Source organism: Belonocnema kinseyi, chromosome 9, assembly GCF_010883055.1.
Source record: "Belonocnema kinseyi isolate 2016_QV_RU_SX_M_011 chromosome 9, B_treatae_v1, whole genome shotgun sequence".
NCBI classification, from domain to species: domain Eukaryota; kingdom Metazoa; phylum Arthropoda; class Insecta; order Hymenoptera; family Cynipidae; genus Belonocnema; species Belonocnema kinseyi.
In genome coordinates, this window is record NC_046665.1 from 18,751,998 (window position 1) to 18,762,228 (window position 10,231).

The window sequence follows — 10,231 nt, forward strand, 5'->3', positions numbered from 1 at the left end:
TTAAATGAGAGATTATGTGCATACAATATTTGTTTGTGCACACAGTGACATTGAGAAGCGACTTCTCGAGCAGTTTTCTTTTAAACTAAAAGTACTACTTACGTAAAACGGCCATTGCCGACGGCTATATTTCACCTACGAATTTAACTATTTTAAATACATAATTTTAAATATAAATTGCACTGAGAAAGCTCACTTTTCGAAAAAATTACACAAACGACTACGTGTTTCCTATTACTTTAATGTTCATACACTTTGTAAAATTTGCCATACAACTGCCCGTGTTTGAGTACGCTAGGGTTTTTGGGTTTTCTGAAGTCAAATGTTACGTTCAATTTAATGGTTTTTAATACTGAGAATGGCGGATAATTTATGGCCGAAATGAATAATTAGAAAGTGTGGAATCCGTGATTATCAATGTTGCAAATGAAGCATCAGATTTCGATTCGGTGACTCGAGAAACCTAGATACCCCCAACTGCATAAAGGTCCGAACATGTTTGACAGTTCACGTCCGCCATAATGAGTCTGCCATTTGGATTTTGAAAATCTAACATGGAATTTGAAATCAGTGACCCGAAATACGCAGCTATCACCAATTTCATCTCTATCCAAATATATTCCCTATCGCATGTCCTATTTCATATCCACCATATTGGATCTTTCCATTTTATTTTTGAAAATCGAAGTTCAGAATTAGATTTAGCGACCCCGTCAAGAGAAGGGGGTTCCTTGTTGAATTCAGAAGACCTGGAAACCCATTCAAATGCAATTGAATGGATTTTTGTCTTGTGGGCAATTTCGAGAAAAACTAACAAGAACTTTACGATTAAAATTTCATGTGTTTTCAAAATCAATCTTATTTTTATTTTGATTAATAGGGCATTAAAAGTTCTTTGATTAAATTTTTCTGCATATATTTCAATAACTGCGAAGTTAATATTAATACAAATAATTTTAAAACCTTCACAGGAATAAAAATTGCATAACAGTACCACTGAAACATATCTTCTAATAATGACCTATTATACATATGCTACCAGAAAATGATGTTATATAGTATTGAGAAAAACGTATTTATTCAAGAATGGAATTGTGACTTTCAGAACAGAGAAGTTTTAAAATATCAGGTGAAAAATAATTTGTGATACATATTACATGTTTCAAAGAACTATTTTTTTCAAATTTTAAAAACTCACATTGTAGAGGACCATTCCGCTGGCCCCACCACCCACGCAAATTTAACTTTTTTTCGGTCACATATTTAGAGCAGAATTTCTTCAAATTTGTACAACCAAAATTAGAATTTGAGCATCACCGGAAGTACCTGATTTCTCACAAAAATACTGGCGGGACCAGCGAAACGTTTCGCTAGCCCCGAAATTATTCAAAAACAACTTTATATGGGTGTATTATTTTTGTCTTTTTTTTATTTTTTGTCTTTTTATTATTTTTGTATTTTTGTCTTAATTTGTGCAACCAACTTCAATCCCTAAAAGCTACCGACTGTGCGGAAAACACCATGACGAGGCCAGTGAAACGTTTCGTTGGCCCCGACATTATTCCAAATAAACTGCATATGGGTGTATTATCTTCGTCCTAATTTGTTCAAATTTGTGCAACCAACGTCAAACCCTAAAAACTGCCCCCTGCGCGAAAAACACCATGACATTGATTCGGAATGGTTCGGAACCACTGTAACAAGAAAAAAGAAGATTTTTTATTTTCCTTCATAGGATTTGGTGCATTCGAGTTGAGATTTTTCGTGTTTACACGATATGGGTGATTTTTTCGGGCGATTCGGAACTGTCTCACACTGATATTGGCGGATAAAAAATTTTTTCACTATTTACGATTTCTAAATATTTATAAAGGGTAAAAACAAAATATAATCCAGTCGCCACTAACACTTCTGTATGCACTAATAGGTCCCCGAGATTACTCTTTTTTAAAAGGTGAAAAAAGGCCTCTAATTACGAATATCTTGGGCAGGTTTTCGAAGTATAGGTCAATTTTTGTTTAAACAATTTAATTTCATTATTTATGAAAAAAAAATTTATAAAATCGCTTCGGGGAGAAGGTATAGTTGCGTTCTCTGTCTATAGAATAGAATAATAGATAGATTTTCCTCGCCTTAATCTTGGTTGTGTTCTGTGAAAGGGGAAGGGGGGCTGGAGAGTAGTCATGGAAATTTTTGAAATATGTACTCCGATTTATTACAGCTGATTTCTTATTTATGCTTATAGTATTGGTGGTGCAAAGCAGATTAAAAGTGCGTAATAGCTGTAAATGGAAGTGTGAGGTTTTAGTTTTTTACAGGGGGTTTATCCATTCTGAGATCAAAATTATTCTTCAGATTTTTTGGTTCTGCCCCACCCTGCTCACACAAATGATTTCCCATAATTACAAATTCAACTATTTTGTATTTGAAAGTTTTGAAATTGAAGCTTAACAAATATGTCATTTTAAACTTTCATAAATTGAATAATTTCAATGAAAGTACGCTATCATTGTTGCAAGATAAAATGAATAAACAATAATTAATCAATGTTATACCTTTACAGCTTTATAAGTTTAAAAAGCTTCCAAATTTTGTTTCAACGTCTAAACCTTTTCAAATTAAAATATTTGTGAAACCTTTTTTTTACTTCCAAATATTGTTTAAAATTATTGAAATCCCGCAAAATAAAAAACTTTAAATCTTCCATGTTTTTTTTTATAGTATTGGAAATCTTTGTATACATTGTCGAAAAATAATATTTCGAATTAAAAACAATTTTTAATATTCCTAAACATCTGAAGAAAATATTTGAATTATTTTTAAGCGTTTCACAATTTTAAAAATTCTCATAAATGCTTTTTTCAAAATGTGCAAAAATCCACATTTAGTTTAAAATTAAGCTCTGCCTATTTCGATAGAAATAACGGTGCGAATAGCCGAGTGTTGTCGGTGAACACTGTTTATTTAAATCATTGAAAATCATTCCCGAGTTTAAATTAATGCATAATCTTTACAAACTGTCTAAATGTCTCTTAGAATTAAGTATCTATATCTTTAACGGTGAATGCTTTCGAATTTAAGCTATGTACTTTTTAACGTAAAAATGTGGAAATTTTGAACGGATTTAGAATCAGCTTGTTGAGCAAATTATTGTTCAATTCGCACTATTAGAATTACAATTGAATTTTAAAAATAATTGAAGAATTTTTATGCACGGTTAATCAAATGAAATGGATTTCATAAAAAAAATATCCGATAAACAATTAAAATGTAAAGACCATCATAATTTAATATCATTGCATCTTCTTTACAAAGTATTGTGCACTTCATAGATTTCTGCCGGTAGTATAGTGTGTGTACTGTGTGTACATCAGGGCTTTTCCTTTCATCGAACGAAGATTGACGGTGCCTGTAAATAACGCCTCGTCGCCGCATCGTGCACACCAGAGTGTCGGAAGTTGTACACTCGAATTTACAATGGATTTTATTTTCAGTTTTATTTTTAATTTCATAAACCAAAAAAGACCGCCAAAACACAGTTCTTCATTTTCTTTATTTTTAATCATTTTTTACAAACTTTAAACAAAGATTAAAAATTGTTTACCTAAGTTTCTGAAAAAAATGGTTGTTGGTTGTATTAAAAAGTTTCAATAACTGTATGTGAAGAGTGGATTCTAGCTATTGTGACATTAGCGCAATTATTCAATAGAAGGTTTCAAAATTACAATGTTTCAAACAATATTTTTTTAATGTGGATTAAATTAAAAAAATTAATTTACATTAATTGTCATATTTCTAAATAAATGTTTTTTAAATATTGTACACCTTCAAAATCAAATTATTCTAAAGAAACATTGTAAATACAAAGTAATTTTAAATATGAATTTTTTTCTAAAAATGTTCAAGAAAGTTTGAAATTTCAATCCCTGTTGAAAAAAATGGATATTTAAAACTTGCTTTATTTTGTTAATGATTTTTAATTTCGGAATTCTGAACCTACATGGTAAGCAATGCTCGATTTTCCCCTATTGTATGTTAAAAGTTTGCAATTAAAATTGAAATGGTTGCATTTCTAAAAGTGTAAATAAGATTATATTTAAATTGTTAATTTCTGATCGATTAAATGTACTGAAAGTATTACAAATTTGTAAGGGTTGAGTTACAAACGAGTTTTGATTCCACAATACTTCGCGAAGAAATTTTATATTTATTTTAGACTACTTTCTTTTTGAACCTTCTTTAAGAATAATTCAATTTGCTTAAGTTTAAATCCTCTTGAATTTAAATTCATTACGATTCCAAGTTTGTTATTCTTTATTAGTTCAATTGCGAATTCTGTTAATTATAAATATAAAAATTTTCATCCCTTTAAATTATGAATGATCTATTTATTTTAACTCCAATCGCACAATATTTTCAAATAGTATATTAACTTTATTTTCTTAATAATTGTTAACGACTCATTACTCAATAAATAATAATAGAAAACATAGTCATAGTATAAGTTATTTTAAAGCATACTACTAAAGAAATTTTAGAAAATTACCTAAACATTTGAATATTATGTATTGTTTTAATTACGTGAACGATATGATTATTGATAAACAATTTTCATATTATATTCTATTTTTCGGAAGGATAATTTCTTTCAAGCCCGGCGAGAGTTACAATGACCGTCAAGGACTACGAACCAGTTGAACTTGATTTATCAGGGCCTGTTTTCCATAGACTAGATTCTAGACTCTAGACTAGAGTGTAGAGAGTATATACTGTAGAGTCTGGGATCCAATAGCAGTATAGTGTACATTTTAGGTACTGATGATTTGATGATTGAATCTTGTGCAGAAGATTCTACTGATTCCGAATACATCGGATCCAGATAGTATATTCAAGGTAGTTTTGTTCTTATTTTACATTTTCTGCGTTATTATTTTCTGAAAGTTATTAAAGTTTTAAACATATTTTTTTAGGATAATTTAAAAAATTGTGATATGCACATATTTGAGTCAAATTGTATGTTGATTTAATTGATAGTTTTCGAGAAAAATAAGAAAATAGCGTTCTAATGAAAAACCATTTCTACATCATATTTTTGATAACTTAACCATTTTTTTCGTAATCATGTAGTACTCGGTGAGACGAAGACAATTTCTTTGATATTCTTTCAATTAGAATTTTAGCTCAATATCCACAACATTCAAAATAAATTTAATCTTTTCACGTATATGTGTACAAATGTTCGTAACAGCATCAAATCATGTCAGCGGGTGGACTTGAAAGCTGAAGGTTGTGAAACGATTACTCAGATTTGTACACAAGAATCAATCATGAAATCATCAGAATCTAAAATGGACACAAACTCTCATCTTCCTCGCAGGAGCAAAGGTATGTCAGGGTGGGTGGAGGAAAAGTAGTAAAGAAGAAACGAGGTGACAACCGATGGGTATCCTTACCGTTTAGGGTAAATGGAGTGCACTGGTAATTTTAGCTGGGCACGGGTAGGTGCTTGACTCACGCTCGGCTGTGATGTCATGGACCGATTAAAAACACCCTGAAGAAAGGATGAACTTGGTGTGAGCAATCCGTTCAAACTGTTGATATAGCCCTTCTGGTAAATGCGACTTAGTGGCGTTCTGATTGCGGACAGCAGGCTCGGCCCGCGGTAGTAAGTCCACGGAATCTTCGACAGGGATGTTGTGCACAATAATCTCCTGATGAATAGTGTCCTCAATGTTTGGATAAAGATTAATAAACCGGTTATAAATGCGTTCCTAATGTCTTTGTTGACCTTGCTTTTCTATTTCGCGCCGCCGTGCGACGGTATGATAATATTACGAAGGTGATGCATTATAAAATTAGTTTTCGTAATATTTCACAACAACATTTACATTTTGCGCAACTGATTACAATCTTGTAAGAATAATAGTCCTTTGAGCTGCTGTGGCTTCCTTTATACAAAGCCCTACGGGTACAAGATTAGTTTCAATACCGGTCGACCTGACGTCACAGGAAAATACAGGTCAGGCACCCCCGTAAGAAGTTTACTACCTTCCTCTGCTTTCTCTGCTTTGTCACCGAATGACCTGGGAGTACTGATATTGGATTTCCAGGAGATAATAGTAAAGTTACGCACATTGCAGAGCAGCCAATGGTAAGGAAGTAGCCAGTAACACCTCCGTATGCGCTACATTCTACAAGTCCGACGAAGTAACTTTGATTTGAAAAGTTCACAAAAGTGCCATGATTATGAATATAAAGGTTTTTGCAAATCAGGTGCAAAGTTTTGTCAAAACACATTTCCAATCAACTACATTATTGTAGAAGATGCAAATTGTATAAACTTATTTACGGAAATTCCATGTAAAGAAACGGTTATGTCCTCACAAATTTGGCATGCAAGGACCTTTTTTCAAGTTAGGGCGTTTTAAAGTTCCTTAAAAATGTACATATTTGCGGCTGAAAATTTCGGTACCTATTGGATCTTACATTTTATAAATAAGTGTAAATCTTTTGTCAGGTTACTTGCTCCACGATGTACAACAAATTTTTCACACGGAGGCAAAAATGTTGTTAATATATATTTTAATTTTCTGAACTTCTTTACAAAAGACTTTGTGTAAATTGTACAAGGTCGATGCTATACGTTTTGTACAAAATCTTCTTGGGGAGTTTACTTTTATTATAAATACTTTTGTTAATTTGACAAAATCTTAATCGCTTTTCGTACTAACAATTTTTATAAAGAAATAATAAATGTTATAAATTTGGTATCACTTTTAAGTTTTAAGATTTAATGTAAAACAAGTGTGGAATAACTCTACAAGAGTTCTGTAAGCTTTAGATTGAACTCCGATTTAATAATGTTACTAAAATATATGGAGAAAATCATGAAAAAACGTTGAAGACTGTCTTAGACATCACGTTTGAGTTATTGAGAGTTTATAACTACTTCAATATAACATCTGTAGACGTCAGTTCTATAAAGTGTAGCTGCAAGTCACTACCGTGCGAATGTAGCGAAATTCCCCGCGCCCCTCACCCACCGCCCGAAGTGTTTGTTTAATGTTTAATGGGTTTAACGTGCCAGTTTTAAGATTTTCAAGTAATTTTCAACATAAATAATGTTCTTCAATTCTTCACAGTCTGTTAAATCTCTTGAAATCTTCGGAAATTTTGTTGAAATTTTTGTAAATCTATTACATTTTTTAAAAAAGATATTGATTTATCTAAAATCTTTTTAAATCTTCTTTAATTTCTAAAATGTAAAATCTTAGTACATACATTATTATAAGCGTAGCATTATTTTTTATAGAATAACACAAAAATTTGCAGATGGCCCTGCACAGCTGTAGGTTACATTTTAGATTATTTGTTTATACGTCCAGCTACGTTCGCAGCGAGACTTTAGGAGTTAGGAATGCGAAACTTACACTTATACTGTATAATAGTAATAATATAGTAATTAAAAATATTTTTTTTTCGGCGAAAAATCGGAAATCATTTGATAGAACTGTTCTCTGTAGTTTGAAGACTTCCTCGAGACTGTATTTTAGCTAGAGTTTTAGATTTTATACAACTATTTTGCGTTTTTCGTATCCTCCATTTAATAAAAATTACGTCACTTCGGCCTTTCGATTTTATAGAACTTTGTAACACATTTCGTCGCATAGTTCCACGAAATTGAAAATAAAGGCGAGTTTAACTGTTATTAAACTACCCATCGTATCTTCTACCATAGGATTAGTTCTATAAAATTCAATGGATATTTTTTTCCGTGTATAAACTGTAAAATTGCAGAGTTGACCGACCAAGGATTTATAAGGCCATAGTTAAGAAATCATTTTAATAAATAGAAAATGTATAACGGAAAAAGTTTTTTTTTATATCTAATTTTAAAAACGAAAGCTATATTAAATATCCGTATTTGTGTATAAAAATTTTTACTATAGAAAAAAAGATTGCCGTTTTGGCAAGTTTGATGAACAAGTTTAAAAAATGACACACGTATTTGTTCAAAAAGGACCATTTCTAACACGTATATTGACAGAAGTTTCATCTTCGCCGAAAAATTTTCTTTTTCCTCGTGAAGCGAGTGACCTGCAAAATGATTTACATTTTTTTCGACAATTGTCGGTTCAATAGTTGCCCATATATGCAGCCGCAAATATGTCAATTTTTGTGCCAATGCAATAGTTTATAACTCTGTAACTCGAAAAGGGGTCGTAGCATGCAAAATTTGTTAAGACATACAACTGTTGGTTTTGTATAAACATTGCGATAATAATAGTATAAAATGTATATGTCAAAAAATAATGTAATTGTTTACAAAAATTGTTGCACCAGATATGGGTGGAGAGGGAAACAAACAGAGCGAGAGAGAGAGAGAAAGGCTAATGCTAATCAATTTGTTCTTCCGGATGGTCCCCTTACGAATTTGTCTTGCATTCGATGCAGAACAGCAGGCAGGAGGTCAGGTCGCGAATAACCATGTACAGGGAACGCTTTAAGTGCAAGTCATGCAAAGATAGAGAGACGAAGAACCCCGATACCGCGCAGGACGGGGAAGCCGCGTTCCAGACACGCATGGAACAATTGCTGAAAAGCATCGTCGCCCAGGGGGGTGTTGTTTCCGATGACGTCCAGAATAGCGGCCACGGTGAAGTAAAAGTCCCAAATGTGGCCCAGGGCGTCAATAATAAGTGTGAGTCAATTGTTGGGAATAACTGATGTGTTCTTATTCTTCCTGTGTATTTAAGGAAATAATGCTGTTATTTTTTTACAGATGGTGTACCGCGATACGCAAGGGCCGGTCGATCACAGCGGGGTCGTTATGGAGCACGTCCCATTATAATATTTATTTTTATTAGATGTGGCTACGTCACCACAAAAATTAAGGTCCATTTACATTATTTAATTTATATTCCCGTTAGTAGTTAATTTAGTTTACATCTAAATGATGTCGTATAATAATACAAAAATTATTGATAAAAAATAGTTAAAAATAAAAATAGTGCACCTTCTTTATGGAATGAAATTAGAATGTCTTCTCAATGACTATTTCTATGTTGCTTTGTGAATGTACAATAATTATAAATGATGCAAACAATCGTCATTCACGAATTCAAAGTTTGCCTATTTTTTAAGAAATAGGTAAAATTTTTATACAGAACAATCTAAGAGTATATTTTATAAGACTTTTTTGTATGATGCTTTTCAAATGTATAATAATTATTAATCATGCAAACAATTATTTTAAACAAATTTAGAATGTTTCATTTTTGCAACGAATGTGGTCATTTTTTCACATAATTAAAGAAGAATATTACTTTACGGTCCCTTTTTTTTATTATTATTTTCAAATTCACGACATTAATGTTGAGAGAATGCCCAATAAAGAAATAACGAAACAACTGTATCAAGGTAAAGTAAATGGCAGTGTGCCCAGAGGCAGACCGCGGAAAGAATGGTTAGAATGTGTGAATGAGACCCCAGTTATTAGAGACATAAGAAGCCACCGAAACACGAGAGTCTGCATGAAAAAATGCATGGACGTAAAAGAAGCTAGAGAAATATGCCAAGAAAGAAAAGTGTGGCGGCGAATAGTTACTGAAAAAGAGTGTCAGCACAGTGAATGACGCCTGAAACAAAAGACCTTTGATACAAATGGACCCAAGTGGGGAACCTTACATAACGTCTTTGTGAGGATCTTCATTTGCGGTGATTGCTAGAAAGATTGATCAGCAACCTGGGTCGAAGCAGTGTTGCGGAACGAACGTGTTATTTACATAAATAACACGAGAATTCTGGGTCAATCTAAAAATTCTCTATCCCTTCCTCACATTACTCCTTTCTCCACAGAGTGAGTAACGCCTACCCCGAAAGGGAAATGGCTTAATGGTGTAATAATATTAATAATGAATTATTGAAACAATTTTCGTGCGCAAATGAAGAGTTTGGTCATTTTTAATAAAAAAGGCTCTATTTTCTTACGGAATCAAGGAGGAATATGTTTGCAATAACTTTCTTCTACGATACTTTGCAAATTTACAATAATGATGGGTTTGCAATCATTTACAATAAGGCAATTTTGAGTAACGTTTAGCTTACATGAACACTACTATCTTCGCACGAAAACGATATCCGAGACCAAGGCCAAGCTGGATAAGTATTACCCGGACTTTGCACCGTCGATTGGAATGATTCATAAGTGGTTTACCGAGTTTCGTTGTGG

General features: G+C 32.4%; 1 protein-coding gene across 9 annotated transcripts in view; it reads right to left on the reverse strand.

The window, feature by feature from the left end:
- The window catches only part of LOC117180893 (histone-lysine N-methyltransferase SETD1B), a 436,186-nt gene that overhangs the window by 192,727 nt on the left and 233,228 nt on the right, over positions 1 to 10,231 (reverse strand). For 2 of the 9 annotated variants that reach the window (XM_033373484.1, XM_033373478.1), the window contains one exon: positions 1,434 to 1,694. The exons of the other annotated variants lie outside the window; for them this stretch is intronic. In XM_033373484.1, coding sequence (XP_033229375.1) covers positions 1,588 to 1,694 — 107 coding nt within the window. In that variant the 3' untranslated portion in view covers positions 1,434 to 1,587. Of the gene's footprint in view, positions 1 to 1,433; positions 1,695 to 10,231 lie in introns of those variants that run through there. 9 annotated transcript variants of the gene reach the window in all.